Raw genomic sequence first — 20,236 nt, 5'->3', positions numbered from 1 at the left:
CGGTTTGATTACAGAAAAATATTGTTAGAGCAAAGTACGTCAGACAAGTGTAATCTTTACCTTATCAAGAATCGAGAATCTTCAGACGTAGGCCTATCTAAATAGCACTGGCCTGGCGAATTGATACTTTATGTGGTTCAGTTGAAATGAATTTCCGTTTTGTAAAATTTGACGATCATGGCCTCCTCCACCTTTAAAACTGTTGGGGATGTTTGATGTCCCCTTTAAGGATACTTGCCGATGATAAGCCAATGAGAGTATCCGCTGGACTTAAAATCGCAATCAAGAAACATGCACCAGAGGCGGTTTAAATGGATGAGCCCCTCGCCCCCACCCCCAACACACCCTCGTGTCGGTCTCGTTATCGTATCACGTGTCTGCGGATCCCAGGGTCTCAATAATGAACTGGACACTCGGGTATTGCGCTGCGCATGCGCAACAAATGTGCTTGGGGATGAGGTGTCCGTCTTGGAGTAGTTGACTTTTAAAAAGCATTGTCAACCCCTGATATGACAACTTCGATGGTTCTGCATCCACGCTGGGCGGACACCTTGATGTATGTATATGAAAAAAGCCTGAATGAAAGTAATCCGAATAAAAACCAATCCATGGAGGGACTAAGCGGGAATTGTCCTGCTACCCACTGCAGGGAACTGATATCGCACTCGGCGTTGGGACGACACTCCGGCACCCTAAGCCACCAGGGTTCTGTGTACTCGGACATACCCTCCCACGACACTGGGCGACAGTGCCCCGCTCCCCAGACTTCCTCCAGCGCCACCCTTGGTTATGGCTACCCATTCGGAAGCCCTTATTACGGGTGTCGGTTGTCACACTCGCACAACGTTAACTTGCAGCAGAAGCAATGCTCTTACCACCCCGCCGAGAAATATGCAGAACCCAGCGCGGCACTGCCCACTGAAGAGCTGTCAAGCCGGGCAAAGGAGTTCGCATTTTACCCGGGTTTTGCCAGCTCATACCAGACTGTCCCGGGTTACTTGGACGTGTCGGTGGTCCCAGGTATCAGTGCGCACCCGGAACCGAGACATGAAACTTTGATTCCCATGGATGGCTACCAGCACTGGGCTCTATCTAATGGCTGGGACGGACAGGTGTACTGTTCTAAAGAGCAAACACACTCAACACATCTCTGGAAATCTCCATTCCCAGGTATGAAAACCTTTTCACTTTTATTAAAATGCATGGTTCATGTAACGTTTTATAATACCAGTGGTTTTTACGTTTCACACTTGTTAGTGTTACCTGCACTGCACTAAGACGAACAGGACCAAAAGTGTGTGTGTGTGTGNGGCTTGCATTGTGGTTTCTTATAAGAAAGGATCCAAATAACCAATGTACTTTTCTTGTTACATGTTTTGTATATGTCACATTGATACATTTCCTTTTAATGTATGTTATTTATGCATTTAAAACCTGTTTCCTTTGTATAGCCATCTCAAATAAACATGACTGTACAGTGCATGATAGCACAGGGTGAAGGCGTGTTTATTTATGTTCATCCTTGAGTTAAATTCCGGAGAGGAGGCCATGGGGTTTTTCAATAGCCGGATATGGGACTAGAAATTAGTCTGCCAAAATATAGAAGCAAAGAAAACAGATTGGAAAGACATAACCTTACCAAAATATTTAGTTTCCTTCAACCTACCATCATTCGTCTTCACGGCTGCTTCACGATATGACCACAACAGATTAAATGCAAAAACAAGACCTTTTGATTTCACATTAGCCTACAATTAGGTTTATGGATTGGAGCAGGGCACCGTTGCTCTCCCGGATAAAATAACAGATATTTGCTCAATGCCAGTAAATCTAGTCACGACAGGGAGTGGTGTACTGAAGCTCACCCTTTTCACGCATTAGGTTTATTTGCAATGGCGAGACCCTTTTTTTCTACATTTCTTTATTTAATATTTCAAATTCAATTCCAAATCAATTGTAATCAAGGCTTGAAGTGTATGCGTTCTCATTGTCTATAGTTGAAACGAATTGATCCGTTAGTTATGTGGTAGGCCAATTGCCCCTATTGAATAGCAAATTACATTTCTGAATACCAGTATCACGTTCCATCTTGTTAAGAATAGCTCATGGATTCCTGGATTGATTGGTTTATCATTCACAATCTAGTTCAGTTGACACACATGATTTTTGGAGCTTGTATGACCACTTTCCCCAAACTTGTCGTTGGCCAATACAGTCAATATTGGGATAGTGTGACATTGGCCCTATATGCCCATAACACAGAATAGGTCTACTGTTTTTGAATAGATCACAGTTTTTTTTATCGTCCTGGGTTTGGTTGTACCAGGACGATAAAATAGTCGTTTATCTCATCTCTGCTATGGATGCACTCTTAAACACGCTGAAATAAAACGTAGAATTAAGGATAAATATGATAGGACTGTTAACCAACCAACCTACTGAGGTTGTTTGCACACAGCTCATCCGCATTATTAAATTAATGGGATGTGATGTCTTGTTATTTAGCTGTATTACATCAATTGTAGCTGCATTCAAGTATAAGATCAGGGGCTATCAATATAGATTGGCTTAGCTACTGAATGCCCAGCCTGTTCTTGCGCTCTCATAGACTAAGCGACTGTATAGCCCCAATTCCGATTATTAAGGCTTAATATTCGTAGTGTTTGCATATCAGTATGCCAATTTATATTTTGAATATGCATAGGTTAAATATCCATGTTTGGACTAAGTAGTAATCATGGTAGGCCTAGAGATGGCTGGCATGCTTGATCCGAAAATGTGGTTGGAGTCGCGGTATGGATGGTGTGACGCAATAGCGGAGCCTCTGGAGGCATGCAGAGACCAAATTGAGCTCTGTACGGCATCGCCGTGCGCCTCTCAAAATTTGTGACAATGCGGAGGGATCCGCATTGACATGATTGGTTGACGGTAGGTGGGGGCGGGGGGTCCTGTATAAACACAAACTCACTTCCTTGACAACTTCCTTCACAACAGCTCGGCACTGCTCTGCTAAACGCAAGAAGTATGAATGCCCTGCCTTCAGCAGAGGCGGTATCACCGTAAATGCAGACCACGGCCAATGCAGACCACCGAATGACCATGCAGCGCCTTTAATGGGCTCGTTTACCATTTAGACATTTAGATTATATATTTTTAAACCCTAATGATTGTGATGTAACATAAGTTAAGTCCAACCGTAGCCTACTTCAAGAATTTTAGGGCCATCTTCATAAATTAGCATAGCCAATCTACGGGGACCATGAACTTCACCAAATGCAATGATTTGAATGCAATGCATCAGTGCTGGGTACTTTCACACAGCATAGCACCCCCCCCCCCCCCCCCCCAAATGTTTTTATTTATCTTTCAAATTGTTTCTCCTAGTTTTCAATTGTTGTAGGCTACCAATGGTTGTTATGCCCTTCTTTTCTCAGATGTCGTCCCTTTGCAACCAGAGGTCAGCAGCTACCGACGAGGCCGCAAAAAGCGAGTTCCTTACACCAAGATCCAACTGAAGGAGCTAGAGAAAGATTATGCAGCTAGCAAGTTCATCACCAAAGACAAGAGACGGCGAATATCTGCCACTACTAATCTCTCCGAACGCCAGGTCACCATTTGGTTCCAGAACCGGCGGGTGAAGGAGAAGAAATTCGTCTGTAAATCTAAATCAAGCTCTCACATGCATGCCACTTGATTCAGTCCAATCTCACTGGCATGGCAACTCAAATACTTTTTTTTATCACTAACGCTCGATATTTATCTATTGACATTATTCTCACCTGGTATGATGCATTGCAAAACACAAACTTAATCTCACCTCCCTATTTGGACATAAACTGGGGGAAAATACAGAAGAAGATTTACTAAACCTGGTTTGGAACGAATGATCACATCCTTACAGGAGCGTCGAAAGCTACCAGCATTGTTAGTATAGCCTGAGACCTAAATTAAAAACTTTTGTGACTGATAAAGTAAACCGAGGTCTTTGGGGATGTCATACAGTGATCTTGTTCAGACATTTTCAGGTATTGGACGCATCAAGACTGAAAACTATATTTCAATGATATTGTATGGCGGTTTTAGTTTGATCCCAAGGGAATGAGCAAGTCTGCTATTGTCTATGTACAGTGCCGTGCATTTATTATTTAATTAAAGGTTCTGTCTTGTGACAGAGGTTGTAAATTGCTATATTTTATGGTTCTCATATTTAGATCATGTTTTTTCAGTGAATGATATGTCTCTGTCATGCAACTGGAATGATTGTAATCAATATAAGAATATTAAAACATGTTTCATATTAATGCACAATCTTTTCTCATTTGGTTTGTATAGTGAGTTAGGTCTTATTGCATCCGGGCTGTGCACTCCCATAGGCTGTTTTATTCCTTTATTTTGTGCAGTATTTAAACTGTGATGTTATGTTTGATCGACATTTACTCAATGGAAACGTGTTTCATATACAAATAAATATAACGACCAACAAGGTCAAATGACTTTTTTTTTAATAGAATCTGTTTTCTATTTGATCGAGATCTTGTCTGGTTAAATCGCTTAATGTCTACTCTTCTGTCTCTGTATGACATATTCGGTGTCACTTTATAGGATGTAGAAAATAGTAAAAGAAAATCCGGGACACTCAAATTAGTATGATATGTTATGTTTTGTATGGTTACTTAAGGCAAAAGCGAAAGGGAGAGTGGTTGGTCGGGAATGTAACATGAACGTCTAGCAACCGAAAGGTTGCGTGTTCCAACCTCATCAAAGACAACGTTAGCATTTTAGCTAATTAGCTACTTTGCAACTACTTACAACTTTTTAGCTCATTTGCAACTACTTAGCATGTTAGCTAACCTTAACCCTAACCTTAACCACTAACCCATAGCCTAGCTAACATTAGCCACCTAGCTAACATTAGCGCACATATCGTACAAAACAAATTAATACATACAGTACCATACCAAACGTAACATATCATACTAGTTTTAGTGTTCCGGATTTTTGTCTACCCTGAGTTCTGGTTGAGAATAGATATTGCACATTGACAATTAGTTGATCGATGACAGTTGAGAATGTATGTCAAAATGTTGTGCAAATCAGAAAAGCATTTGAACATTTGTTGAGTAGGCTAACCAAATGATGGACCCGAAATCAAAACGGCAATAATAACCTTTTTTCATATTATTTGGGCTATTATGATTATGCATTTTGGGCAAATTGTCTTATTCGATAAATAACCAGTAGGCTAACGTCGAATATTCATGTAGAATCATTTGATAAAGTGAGATAAGTTGGCCACACTCAATACACTCAATATGATAACATTAGGTCTACCTCGTTGAACGTCATTACCGTTGTAACCAGCTTCAATGACATTAAGCATAGACTACTCCAGGTCTAAATTGTTAAGAACCCCTATACTGAAAATGTTCAATTATGGTTTAAATTCTAGAATGATAAACCCAATCCTGACTTTGACTAGTCCTCATCATATTATCTTAAATTCTGCGTTCGACCGAGAAGTCGATCTACTTCAGGACTAGCTGATATAAATTAGCCTCCCTATATCTTCATTCCATAATGGTAGATTGTCATGACAATGAAATCACTGGGTTTAGTCGGTCTATAGGTTATTGAGAATATCTCCGTGAAACCTAAATTAACTGCATTACAGATTCTGAATATGATTTTCAAAACGCAATGATAGGCTAGATATTTTGTCGAAAGAAGAATTGTCTGTGTAGATTATTAGCAAAGAGTCATTTTAAGAGTAGGCTTTAAAAAACACAGATTATTTACGTTTTTTGTGTCTGCAGCAATTTGATTCACTCATTTGTGCTCCAAGGTGTGGCATGAACTAATTTATTCTGGAAGCCTTCATAAGCTCTCTGTGCATTATTTGGTCGAGAAATGTTTAGTTAATTTGATCATTTAAAACAAGGTACACATACCAAATTATGCACTTGATTAATAATCATCGAGGATAAACACAAAAAGGTCCATTGTGGTTGGTTATACCGAAACATCAAATTTGACTTTCCAAACTAATTTCGAAAAGTTGGCTAGTCAATCTTTTGTAACATATGTTGGTTAACTTGATATTATTCACTTCAGTGAGATTCTCATGACGCTTATAGTCTTCTAAACTATTGTCTAAAGGCTATTTATAGCCTACATTTTCCTTTGATATAATTTCGATAATGGAAATAAGTCGCACAATAGCTTTTGAAACAATTGGTGAACAAATTACAAATATACAGCATTAAGGAAATAACGCACGTGTTTAGTTGTGCATAAAATACTCGCTCTTGTATCTCTTGAATACTGTGCATTTTACATGCTAGGCAATTCATTTTAAAATCTCAACTAAATACTAAATACTAAATGATATTGCTGGTAATATTGGCATGTTGGTAAGATTGCTTGTGAATGACGTGTGATTAGAGTACACGTTTGGGGGATCAATCATTGGGCTATACTTCTCTTTGAATATGCTATCTAAAGTATCTGGAGTTCTCCTAATTCAATCGAGCAAAACGTATTGATGACGTAGACCTACACGAGTTTCCTTTTCAAATATCACGTTGACTAATGAATCTTTGTCTCGAAAAATGTGCTCATGGAAATTGTATTTTGAGAACAGACCCATCGGCGTGACCACTTGTTTTCATATTGGTCAAAAAAGTAGCCTAAATTGGCATTGTGGCAAAAAGACAAATGCAAACCTACCCCGTTTTAATATTGAATCGTAGGCTGTATGGTGTTGGTAGCATGCCTTACAATCAGGAATATCGTTGGTTGGATTGTAGCCCAAATGCTCAAATAGTAACACAATCTGTGCCATCGTCGTGTTGCTTATTCGTGTAACGCAGCAAATTCGTCTTGTTTGAACCATAGGCCTTAGCTAACTTGTAAGACGAGATCCGACCAAACGCATTTAAGAATTCTTAAAATTGGACAAACCTTTCTATAGCTCTTTTGACATAACTGTTGCTTGATATTTTGTTAAATTAACTTTAGGCCCAATCAAAGTTGTTGGCCTAGTAGTAGGCTGGAATGTAGCTGCAGAGCTCCTCGTCTATTGTGTCTGTACGTCACTTCTTGACTACCCTTGACCATGACTATGCAGTCACTTTGACCTTGACATAACAACAGCTCGTGCATAGCTAGGGACATAACTAGGGAAGGGTGTGCTTCCTCTCTCTGGTGAGGTGGGGGTGGGTACCAGCCACGCGGTTTGTTTGCAAGGCAATATAATTTAAGAAATTCTAGTCTAGACAGTAGGTTATCACTATTTAGCATACCATAAACGAAGATACTGTCAGGGATTATGCCCCCCCCATGACTATTTGATATCACCCCCAAATTCCAAGCATTTTAATCTGTTCCTGTCTTTCATTTATATTTCTTACACTTTTTCCTTATGCTTTGCTTAACAGTCTTACAGAATTATCTCGCCCCGATCTCCAGACCTTAAATTATACAGCACACTTACACAGTCATCATTGGGAGTGTGTGGTATTTTGAGCGTGGATAACAGGTAGACAGACCATAGACGTCTTGCAAGTCCATCACGTTTGACACCGACAAGTTTGAGCTGTGTAGCGTTCTTTTCAAGTCGAGATTTAAAGTGTGCTCCTTGCGATGAGCTGTGCATCTGCCTTAAAGGAAAACAGACGTGGCCCATAAAATCATTTTGAAGGTATGTAGGCTGTTTTTATACTACCTTGAGTTCAAATCGATGTGAAGAACTGTATCRCTATATATCAAGAGCGTATACCTGCCCGTTTCAGATTTAGGACTGTAATAATGGCAAAGATCATATTTAACCCTAGTGCCATGAGACTTGTCCCCTTACGATGTAACTGTATTTTTTGTTTGCATCCACCCCTATGGTCGTATTTTAGCATGTGGTAATTTTTCTTCCGCAATTTCATGAAGTATGCTAACCTAGTAGGTAAGGCACTGTTAGAAGACAACCTTAAAGGTTCTGTAGGAGTCGCCTTATTTATTTAGTATTTTATGGTTTTGTATAATATTGTTGCAAGTAAAATGGGCAGCTTCGAAACTATTCGATTTGTTGTTTTGTTTTATTTTAAATAGCAGGCGAAAACTCTTTCATTTGGAAGATATTGGAGACAATCATACATGGGCATATATGGAGACGTTAAGCGCACACTTTTGATAGACTGGACATATTGAATAGCACGGCCTAATTCCTGCTTGATTTCGATGACTGCTCTTATAGACCAAATATCTGAAAATCTACAAATTAATTTCTAGAATGTATATAAGTCACACACACAAACATTTTAAACAATTGCTGAACAAATGGCAACATTTTATGGAAATAGTGAGCCTTTTACGCACTTGTTTAGTTGCGTAAAATAGTAACTTTCGTGTAGCATTTATCCAATGAAATATAATACAATATGGATTTATTTGTATGAAATATTTGCATTTTCTGAGCTGTGTGATCCGCTTTCCTTAGATCCTCTCTAGGTTAAATTGCACATTTCAGCATCGTTCCCAGAAATTTGAAATGGCTTTTCTTTTTTATTTCCCGGTAAACCACGTAGTTGAGCTCCTTTCTTGTTACATTTCAAATCACAGGGCCTCTATACCGTAAAACTGTTGTTTTTGTCTCACTTCTAGAGTAGCCTGCCTACAATTGAACAGTGTTCCTTAAAAAGTTCACAATATCGTTTTTGAATCATCAAATGTTATATTTCTTTGTTGAATATCTTGACATACTTGTTCATTTGTCATATGTCTTATCTGACATAATGTACATTATATAAATTACATTAAAACAGGGATTTTAATGTCAATATCTTAACTTAGAACCGTGCTGACCGATCTAGGGAAATAACTCGGAGAAAGAGAAGGTGGCTGTCATGGTCAGTCAACCAGGGTTTAGGCCCAAGTATGAGTGAGTGAATGTGTGCTGTCCTGAATGGCAATGCTGAGCACCGAGAAGAAGGAATATGACAGCCTCTGGTGGTGGATAGATGGAAATAGCAGGAAGTTGGAGACGGGATTGTGGATTCACCCTTTTGCAGCATAAAGCAGGTGAGCAGAATTTGAAGAAGAACAACATTGTCTCGTGTTTTAGTTTTTTTATCAAATTATTGTGCTAATGATCAGAGATTCCATCACATATTGCTTTACCCTAATCCAAACAACCACCTCACCCACCCACCGACCCAGAAATGTTTCCTTTTTATCAACAGTAGTTGATAGTAGTAGCCTTGCGAATAATATTTCAATTGACATTCTTATAGCATGTGTCAGTGGTCATGTTGCGTGATTTAAAGCTGSTTTGTCAGCCAGAAGAACTGTCTTTATCCTGAACAGCTGAACTGTGCTCGAGTGGACGTTGCATCAGAAATAGCTGCAGCCGTTCATTGCAGATGATGCATTCTCACGCAGGGGTATAGGACATATTGTAAGATATTATGGCGGGTTAGAGTTTTTTTTTTAAGCAACAATGCTTGGCGACATAATATGACTAACAGATTTTATTGTAATAACTCATTCTGGATTAGTAAATTGGCAGGTAGTCGGTAGCCCTTATGACACACACACACACACACACACACACACGCGGTGGGAGATTTGCATCACAGTGCCAAAACCGCATGTGGGTTTATTTTATGCGGTTGTGCCTTACCAAACAAATAACACGGACTATTGCAATATAGTCCATAGCCTATCAAATAGAAAACAGAATTCCAAAAGTCATTCAAGACATCACAGGTGATGTATTTAGGCTATGTATTCGTTGTGTGTATTCGGTTTAGGTTAGCAATAAAAAGCAGCCTACCAAATAATGTATTGACAGTAGTAAGGATGAAATTGATTCTATATTAATGTTTTCCATGTCGATGCCATGAAGTAGGCTAGGTATATTTTGTGCCCATGAAGTAGCCTATATTGTGGTCATTTTTAATCTTGCGTCAAAATACAGGTTTCATAGTCTGAATTGATGATATGGCATTCTTCAATAATTGAGGGTTGTTTATTTAATCCAGCTTCTTTGGCCATATTACTTTGTTATATTATTTTAGCTATCTTTATACGACAATTAATTATACATTACCATTTTGTTTAGATCAAGCCATTGGTTACTGGGTAAATTGGTAGTTAGGCTACGCAATTGAACTTGACTGAAGTAAAAACACTCAGGCCTATGGGAAAAAACATCAGATAGACTTTCTGTTTTTATTGAGTTGTGGACTAATCAAAAGTGGATTACATTTAAAATAGCCTTGTAATCTGTGTAAACGCAAATTTAAATTGCACAATCTATCGATGCCATGTTGATTAAGTATGTTTAAGTAATAMATAAACAACCAAATACAAACAAGTGCTGTGAAGGCGCCCTGGAACCTGTCAGCATTAAACATTATTAAGGAATTGAAGTTGCAGTTCTTAGCTTGAATTCTTTCACATTCCTTTCCAGAACCAGTGTTGCCTCGACCAGTTTTGTTTATTTTAGATTGCCAATTTAACATTACGATTGGCCTTGGCTTGCCTGTAAGCTATAGACTGAGTAGGCTATAGACTGAATCATTCTATCATTTTATTCTCACGAAAAATAAGATTAAAAAATCGGTCAAATATAATTAGCCTACTCAACAATTAGAAAACTCAAGTGTGATACTTTTTATATTCTACCATCTAAGTATGACCATGCTACCATATAAGTATGAGCTATAGTGTCCTAATGTTAATAGGGTTGACATTGATATTTGGCTTCAGTGTGATTTTTTGGGGGACTTTAAAGAATCATTCATGAGTTTCACAACGGGGCTGCAACTCTGACAACATGTAACGAACTCAAAGGAAGGAAACGTTCTTTGTTTACGCTATTGCCCCTGTCTGGACATGGCGAGGGATTCCAAGACAGTTGTGTCAATGAGCCAGCAGACATCAATGCACTAGACAGTGACCTTGAACTGCCGACGCGCCAATTGGTATAGCGTTCTTCACTAAAAAAAGCGGAAGGAAAGAACGCGAAAGTTTCAGCATCTTTTTACAATTGTATGTTAAAGTGTTTAAAAATGTGATTCCTGAGTCTTGTCTTCAATAGAAAATACCTGTGGTGTTTCTACATTTTGCGTTTCTTCTATATACACAATCATGTTGTTTTTTAACTTCCTGTCGAGACGTCAGAGTTTGGAGTGATTCCTTTTTTTCAATGGCCGTCATTGTGGGGCATGGTTATCTCTCTTCTGTTTCACCAAGGTAACATCCGTGATTGCCAAACGGACTGTTTTTTAACCTCATAATTTGTGATTAGCACTGTGTGCGCTGAGAAATGGATAGGCTCATTAGCATAAACATGAAAGATGTATTGGTCTGTGTGTTTGTGTTCCTAGATATCATAGACTGTTGTTATGAGATTCCCCTTGCTACTTTGGTCAATATCATCCTAGTAGGAGTACACTAATCTGTGCAATGACTGAGCCGTGGATGACTGGAGGTCGATGACTAGTGTTCTTTTCTGATAATGATTATAATATGCCTACAACATTTAGTGAACTTGTGCAGCATATAGGCAGGCCTACTCTGCTTAACTAATCCAAAAGCTAGGCTATTGATCATGGAAAATCAACGGCAATTTAGTTTTTTATCCATATTCGTTTTGTGAAGCAGAACAAAACATGTAATAAGTACAAGACCACAAACAGGCCTAAGAAATGCATGTTATGTGTTTCATTCATTTGCATTTGCTGTCATTTGTTTATGAAAAAAGGTCCTTTTGGGTAGACTATTACGCACGATTTTTAAAAAAAATACTGTATCTGATGGCAGTTCAAAACAATGGGCTCTAAAAAAATCTCTCAACTCTAAAACTAACTGAGTACCAATTTTAGGATAGTGTCACATAATACACAAATGCTCTAGATATTAGGGCATTTTATTAACACGTTATGGAGATACACATACTGTAGACCTACTGCAGACCTACTGTAGACCTAGGCCTATATGTTTAAATATTTCTATATTTACACCTAAAAATAAAAACACACTAGCTTGAAATCAGATATTGTTTCTGTTTTCGTCGATTGTCTGGTCTCATTTGTATAAAGCAACGTTGATTGACAGCTAAAACAGGCAATGCGTGCTCTTGGAATGACAGCATGTATGTCTCATATGCAGTTTCATTATTCCAGACCTGTGGCGCTTTTTCAACTCGCATGTCCCAAATATGAAGGATTTCACGTATGCTGAAGCTATATGATAACTGCTTCTGTAGCCTTCCTTCCATAGCTCTAATGCGTAGCTTGTATTAGCCCATTTCAAGTTTCAATGGGCCACAGACAAGTAGTGTGAAATACACTTGCAAATGCACTGCCAACCTCCAAAGTTTACGTTAGGCCTAATTTACCATGCCACATTTATAAATATCTTTCCATCCTTCTTGATGAAAATGAATCCTTACAGACACTATTATTTCATTTTTGTCGCATAGCAGCTGCTGCTGCAGAAGCCAAGGCTTCTATAGAAAGTGATATGTATAGGTAGGTTTAATTGATTGATAAAATAGCGACTCCTCTCTGTCCTATGCACACATAGCCCCACTATGGCACTGTATTAACAATGGTAAGCCATTAGTAATTATATGATAAGCAATGTTTTGTTGACATCTTACGTAATTGCTATCGCTTGGCAAGTAGGCCAATGATTAGAACGCGGTGAAGGTTGTCAGGCATTTYGAGAATAACAACATTACACGAGGAATGTAAATAATTAAAATGAGTAGTTTCTTAACCAAAAATCAAGTCTTATTCCATTTCCTTGTTGTATTTAGAGGAACACTTTCCACAATGGAACACTCCTTATTGGACCAGCCAGTCACCCATTAAATGTTATCATCCCTCTGTGAGCCCTTTTTTCGCAGTAGGCCTATCATACAGATACCTAATAATTAGATACCTGATAATATTTTCGATAAATCTTTATTCAGTTAAGAACAAATTCTTATTTTCAATGACGGCCTAGGAACAGTGGGCTAACTGCCTTGTTCAGGAGCAGATCGACAGATTTTTACCTTGTCAGCTCGGGGATTCGATCTTGCAACCTTTCGGCTACTAATCCAACGCTCTAACCACTAGGCTCCCTGCCGCCCTTCATCGCTCACTTTACTCAACTTGATTGTGACAGGGGTGCTCAGTTGCAAATCAATTAATAAAAATGCACTGTGATTAATTTCGACTAATGAAGCGCATTTAAGCTCCTTCGACCACCTTGTTAAAATAATAGTGAGTTTATACCGAGCTACCCAGTGCATGGCCACGAACGTTTAATAGGATATTCCTCAGAGAAGCACGAGTATCATTTGAAATATACGCTCTTAAAATAACCTTACTGCAGATCGTCTCGTTTTTTACTGAGCCAACGGTTTCAACCTACTGACCCCGTTACTGTAAATACGAGAGGAGTGAGGCTGTGGGCATCAGTCGTTCCTTAAAACAGGCCCGTAAAGTGGAGCATCACAGCTTTATATGACATTCCGATTCATCTGTAATTTGCTCTAAAATAAAGTCGGACAAGCACACCCAACAATTGTAGATATTTGGTGCGTCGGAAACAATAGAACACTTACAGACCTTTTTGCAGCTGCCTTGTAACTGTTAAATGACATATTAAAAAGAAAAAGCAAGCTCTGGGAATACTTGACTGAGATCAAGATGGCCTGTAATATTAATGGATTGGGGTATCACTTAAGAATGAAAGAGTATAGTATTTTGAAGCACATGCAATAAGGAGAAAACACAACCCAGATTTCCTTTTGCATTAAATGTTTATAAGTATTTTAAAAAGCTTATAAAACCCGTAATACAGAAGCTAATGTTTTGTTTGGTCAGACATGGACATAGTGGGTGGTACCTTCCGTAAGGCAAATTGGTGGGGACATGTGACCCTAGTTCGACCAATCAGGCGCGCCGCTCGGTTTAACTATGTTAAATGTCAGATTACTATAAACTAGAAGCTCTTGGCCGGGCCCGCCGAAATGGGCGAGCATAATCTTCTTAATCCCGGGTTTGTGGGACCGTTGGTAAACATCCACACGGGAGACACATTTTACCTCCCCAATTTTAGAGCGTCCGGGGGACAACTGGCGGGTCTACCCTCTCTCTCCTACCCAAGAAGGGACAATGTATGCTCCCTTCCTTGGAACGCGTCGGAGCCGTGCAATGGATATCCTCAACCCTACTTTAGCAGTGCCATGTCCATTAACCCCTCTTTCAACCGTGCATGCGAAATCACCAGGCAAGATGAAGGCAAATGTTTTTACAGCAACGGTGGCGGCAACAGGGAACCTTGCGCTGAAAGCGCAAACCTCAAACGTGAAGAGAGGGCAAGAGGAGACTCTTCCTCCATAACGACGGAGCATGGACTGCACAACGGGATTGGCAACAACGGTACATATTCCAAGTACGACTATGGCGTGGAGCAGTTGACCCAAGATCCGCCATCCTGTCAATCCCTAGAATCTGACTCCAGTTCATCGCTGCTCAATGAAGGGAGCAAAGCCTCTACAGGCATCGCTCAGGCGTTGACATCCCCTGGCAATCACGCACCAAGCACAGCAGCGGGCGGAGGTGAGGGTATTTATTTATATACGACAATGAATTGCCTTTTATTGGATGTTAACAATGGAATGTTATACGCTTGTTTTTTTCATTCAAATCTTATTTCTTTATTTGTCTATATAAATGATTAGGATAATGAATTGACACGAGGCTTGCGTGTTGGGATGAGCACCGCTAGGGGAAGCATTCAAGAAAGGGTTCATATGTCCGTTTACACTCAGCCTTTACACACCAGTAAACCCTTACAGCGCCATAAAAACTAGATATTGTTTGTGATAAAAAATACAAAATAATAATAGAATGTCTTGATCATACTAACGAAACAACAGTATTCGATTTTGAACCATTTCAACCTATGGGATTTCAGGATAAGGTCTGCAAATACAGACTCATGTTTTTTGAGAGTTTGTTGATAATTACACCAATATTTTAACAAAATCATACATCAAAACAATACATGTTATTCACAAGAACTCTCGTTTGCATGCCTCTTGGCAATTTTATATGCTTGCAGGCTCGAGAGAGATTGGCGACCTTAACTGAGTATTGTGAATTATAGCTCGTGTCTCTCCACAATCAAATTACAAGAAAGATGTGATCTGTCCCCCTGTCGTCCCACACATTCTTTAGTGAASTTCTAAATTGATAAACAGTAGACCTACTAGTAGAATGTAGCTAATTTGTTTGTGTCCATATTCTAATCTGACAATTTACATGTTGGTAATTGGTCTGCTTTAAGACTGGGTCAAGAACTGCTTACATTGGTGACAAAATCGTTCAAAATACGTTTGTGCTTTGAAAAACGGGTAATCAGCTCTGTAGAACCAACCCATTGGTGCAGTGCAGGATTTTTACCTTACCTTGGCGATGCATGCTAAGCTATATAGCTACCCTCCTGTAGGTTTTCACTCCAAACCCAGTTGTATCTAACCTGGTTCCGTTTATGAAGCAGCTAATTATTAGAATCAGGTGTGCCAGATTAGGGTTTGAGTGAAAACCTACAGGACAGTTGCGCTCCGGGAACAGGTTTGGAGAGCCCTGCTATAGAGCCTCATCCCATGCTCACCCATCCACTTCTCCCTCTCTCCAGGCGCCCCGTGGTACCCAATGCACACCCGAACCCGAAAGAAACGTAAACCCTACTCCAAACTCCAGCTGGCGGAGCTGGAAGGCGAGTTCATGCTCAATGAGTTCATCACCAGACAGCGGCGAAGGGAGCTCTCTGACCGCCTGAACCTCAGCGACCAACAGGTTAAGATATGGTTCCAGAACCGGCGGATGAAGAAGAAGAGATTGATGCTTAGGGAGCAGGCCTTGTCCTTCTTCTAAGAGGGAGAGATATATTTTAAAGAGGAATATAGGCAGGCTGTATTCTCAATGAAACATACTGTTGATTATTTTGGTGTAATCAAATTCGATGGCATATAGCATGCACAGTATGACGTCTGACGTCCTTTAGAAGAAGGATATTTTCTGAAACAAAACGACCTCATCTGAGTTATCACTACATCGATCTCGAAAAACAAATCAAGAGACCAAATAATATCTTTATCTGACCTTAAATCGCATAAAACGTTTATCAATACAAGTAGTGACAGTGCAAGGGCTAATAGTCTTCCCTATATTATGCGTTCTTTGATATAGAACATTCGAAATAGTCAGCGCCCAGGAATGAAAGGCACAGTGCAGTCTAAAGCAACACAAAGTTTCAATTAACATTATTCGGGAAAATACAATTTGGGATTTGTAACTTTTTTCTAAGATTTCTTTGGCTATTTAGTTTCCCATCCTTTTACCAATGCACTAACACTTGTGACTCATTCGGTACGGCAGAACGTCCTGTCTACCATGTTCACAATCATTTCAAACAAATTTAACTAATCAAAGTATATATATATCGGATTTTTACAAATTGATTTGATTTAAGATATGAACAATTTCAGTAATAAGCATAGGCCTGCTTGTTGAGAATATGAAGCTAATTGAAAGTTCCGGAATCCATACTAATGGTTATTCAATATTAAAGAGTACGTCAATCAAATTTGTGAATGCATAGCATGTATTTATAAACCTTTTTAGTCTCATGAGTGGAATTAAGATTGAACTGACCCAAATTATGTTTCATAAGTTTGAGTTCACTTAGCAACGTCTATGTAGGCACGGTGCATCAATATAACTATGGCCCATAATGGTTTACATCCAATCTACATTTCACCAGTATTAAATAAGTCATGACATGATCGACCCCATAACTCCTAAAACAAGTGTTACAACGTTCATGAAAGGTTGAACTTGGGCTTTGGCATATTCAGCCATTTATAAAAAAAATGTTTTTTTATCTCAGTGGATCTTAAGACGGTTTTGGGGCATGCAATTAAAAGCCTAAGTTATTCATTTTCAATCAATCATGTACTCTAGGAAACGTGCATGGCCACGGTCAAGGACAACAACTGGCCATACAGCCTACTGCGTCTGTCAGAGCCATCCATTCTAGAGCTGTTTTCATGAGTGCATTTCGATATTGTTTGTAAATTACAACACTTTGATTTACAAAAGTCGATTATCTGCTATTACATTTCTCATCCCGCTAAAACACACACACACACACACACAACGTTTCCGAGTTGCAGTCTTAAAGGCTAGTGGGGGGACTACGATAAGCTATTTGAGTTTGTTTTGGGGAGGGGTGAGCAAGGGTACATGCTGCTATTTCTGTGCGGAATGATCCGCGGATTCTCTTGTCGCTTGGGTGCAAAGTAATAGCCTATGTACCGTCATGACTATTTATGGACTGCGATCTGTTTACTGCAATAATAATTGGGGGCTTATGTAGACCAATATCTTTTTTCGTAAACACTCGGATCCCTCTTTAAACCTGTATAAATAACTGAGCAGTTATCATGGAGTAGGTGAACGTGTTCTGATTTAAGTGCGTCCCCTAGCCCTACAAGGCAGGAATGAGAGCAATGAATCTGGGAATTGCAATCAGTTTTACTCTGTTGTATTGATAGTTAATACAAAAAAAGGCTAATACATGTTCTGAGAAGTAGGCCAAATTCCTCAAGGCTTGTATAGCATATCCATTGTGACATGTGAAAAAGGCCTAGAAAGTAGTCAACAGGATTCATTCAATTTTATTTGGGCTCATCCGTTCCAACACCAAATACTGAAACTCACTTACCTTCTATGCATTGATGATTATTGCTTGTTGTCTGTTATATATTTTTTATTATCGTTATAATAATTTTCATAATGAAAGCTATAAGTAGATTTTAATGTTATCAAAAGTAGTACCTATAGTCAGTAGCTGTATTATTGTCAACGTGACCGTGTTTGTAAATAATTCGGAATAAATTCTCCCCTAGGAATTTTGTTGATGAAAATGTAAATGTCCTGAATGGCTTGCGCTGCTCTGTTTTCCTCTCATCTCTCCAGTGTTATTCAATACGTTCCCCTTTTGTCTCAATGAAACCAACTCACGTATGCTATATTGTAAAATAAGAATGTTTACAATAACTGCATTTTAGAATGAGCAATATGATAGATTTTCGTTTTGTCTGTGTTATGTAACATCTATATCCAGTTTATAGAATAAATGTGCCTATACCAATATGAATTACATGAATGTTTCATATGTGTAAGGTTTATTATGTCTATTAAAATATGTTAACTTTTATATCATTATCATATTGTTGGTGTAATTATACTCATTGGTATTATTTAGTTGGAGTTATGAGTAACATCAATATGGCAACAAGTAGTGGAGGGGTTGTAGACGTTGTGGTGTGCATGTAGGTCTAACTGTAGAGCGCATATAGGCCTAGAGCACACGCCGTTCTGTTAATCCTCACAACCAACAAAATCATGCAGAAGAATTCAACTTAGATACCCGAGGCAAACTCACAGAAGTAGACTGGTACCTTTTTGATTCTCAGCCTCACATTTCAAGCAAATCATTTTATAAGGTATAGTGGTACAAGAAATGCTAGCAATAAATCCAGTTATAGTTCCTTTTTTGGTCAAGTTGGCCACAGCAAGCTATGCTTTTACAAGGTTGCGAAGAGGACGCAATAAAATAATATATTAGCAATGAAACACTTTTCCCGCTGCTTGCACCACCACATAACAATATGGTTCAGTGATATGGGCCGATGATCAGAGATTACAATATGACGATATGTTTAGGAGGGATGCCTCAGTCTTTGTTTTGCTTTGCTCTTTAATCTGTAGGCCTAATTTAACTCCAACCACGTGTGTATACACGTTGCTAAATACATAGACTTTTATGATAGGAACTTTACGTTGTGAAAACATTGGTTTCTCAGCGCGGTGGTTATAGGTTTAGACCCATTGAATGGAGCTGTTACAGTTCCGGAGGCCAGAAACATCAAAAGCATCCATCACTTTGTGTTCAGAATTATCATGCTTTTACGCAACTGGATTTCTTGCACTGAACTTCAGTTTACTTAAAGCTTTATTTATGGAAATGCATTCAGATTTCCACATTCACACAGAGGCTTACCTCTGATCACATATATATTCACCTTGACATTGGGTTTAGCAAAAAGTATATTCTAGTATTTATTTCAACCTCTTTGACTTTAGTAATATATGCTTACAATTCGTCTCAGGTCAGCTCATCGAGTAGGCGAAAGGCCATCAATAGGCTTTATGGTATATATTAATTTGGCAACTAGTTTTGACCATATTTGCGTTATACAAACATATATTTTTTAAAGCCTTTTTGAGATGTAGTTACATGTTTTGATTTCATGGTGAGCGGTTCTTCAATCGAACCTACATATTTTGATGTCTCCAAAAAAGAAACGGGAAATAGGCTGCAGCGACCTTCCAAAACAATTCGGTAGGCTATGGCGCTAGCTCTGACCGAACACAAGCCTATCTGTCACGTCAAGGTCAAACGCACTAGTTTTAGCCATGCATGTTGAGCAGGGCGTACAAGTGGTAGAAATGGCAGGAATTACTCTTTATTCAGAGCTAGGTGTGACTGCACGGTCTATTCTCCTGTCCCTGCTGTCAAACAAGTCGTGTGGGATTTAGATTTATTCTCAGGGTTACAATTCCTCAAGTATTCAAGTACCAATATCTTAATCTCATTATAAATGCAGAAATACTATAACATATTGCTATATAAAACACTGAATGCGTTTATTTCACATTTCCATCAAATGAGTTTGTATTAACCTCCTTTTTGCATCTTCTACGTCCAAGTGGAGCTGCTAAATGTATCATGTATAGAAAATGCAGATGTAAATGTATGACATATATCGTATTGGATAACCAACAGATAGTTTTGACTTTGAGACGGTCTCCAGGCTCTTTTATGGTGACTTGTCTGTGGGGATCAAAGGTCAGAGCTGTGTACGGCGTTGATGCAGACCTTGAATGTGGGACCAAAGCCTCCCTCTGAGGAGGGAGACGGCCTAAGGAGAAAGGGAATAATAAATAGCCTACTGTGTGTGTCTCTGCGCGCCGTACCATTGCGTCACATGCTAAAGGACCTATTCCGCAAATTGGTCTGAAGAAACTATTTGTGAACTTTTCTGTTGTGTTTATAGGTTCAGTCTGCGTATCCACTGTCCTAAAACGAATACTCAATCAGTTTTTGAGTT

At 39.0% G+C, this 20,236-nt stretch overlaps 2 protein-coding genes across 2 annotated transcripts; both read left to right on the top strand.

The window, feature by feature from the left end:
- The first annotated feature begins 452 nt into the window (after positions 1-452).
- LOC111965977 (homeobox protein Hox-C13a-like) lies at positions 453-4,494 on the top strand. The gene is made up of 2 exons (XM_023990419.2): positions 453-1,170; positions 3,435-4,494. Exons 1-2 carry the CDS (start codon positions 510-512, stop codon positions 3,692-3,694), a joined length of 921 nt encoding a protein of 306 aa, XP_023846187.1. The 5' UTR covers positions 453-509; the 3' UTR covers positions 3,695-4,494.
- Positions 4,495-14,006: 9,512 nt separating this feature from the next.
- LOC111965967 (homeobox protein Hox-C12a) lies at positions 14,007-18,287 on the top strand. The gene is made up of 2 exons (XM_023990406.2): positions 14,007-14,612; positions 15,694-18,287. The coding sequence occupies exons 1-2, from the start codon at positions 14,021-14,023 to the stop codon at positions 15,930-15,932; spliced, it is 831 nt and encodes a 276-aa protein (XP_023846174.1). The 5' UTR covers positions 14,007-14,020; the 3' UTR covers positions 15,933-18,287.
- Positions 18,288-20,236: the final 1,949 nt, after the last annotated feature.

Source organism: Salvelinus sp. IW2-2015, linkage group LG1, assembly GCF_002910315.2.
Source record: "Salvelinus sp. IW2-2015 linkage group LG1, ASM291031v2, whole genome shotgun sequence".
Lineage (NCBI taxonomy): Eukaryota > Metazoa > Chordata > Actinopteri > Salmoniformes > Salmonidae > Salvelinus > Salvelinus sp. IW2-2015.
Note: the sequence above shows the minus strand (reverse complement) of the source record. Positions and strands in the feature narration are given on the sequence as shown.

Excerpts from the sequence above, each read along its gene's own strand:
- LOC111965977 (XM_023990419.2), top strand. The coding sequence starts at position 510 with ATGACAACTTCGATGGTTCTGCATCCACGCTGGGCGGACACCTTGATG. Across the intron at positions 1,171-3,434 it reads CTGGAAATCTCCATTCCCAG|ATGTCGTCCCTTTGCAACCA; the intron begins GTATGAAAACCT and ends TTCTTTTCTCAG.
- LOC111965967 (XM_023990406.2), top strand. The coding sequence starts at position 14,021 with ATGGGCGAGCATAATCTTCTTAATCCCGGGTTTGTGGGACCGTTGGTA. Across the intron at positions 14,613-15,693 it reads AAGCACAGCAGCGGGCGGAG|GCGCCCCGTGGTACCCAATG; the intron begins GTGAGGGTATTT and ends CCCTCTCTCCAG.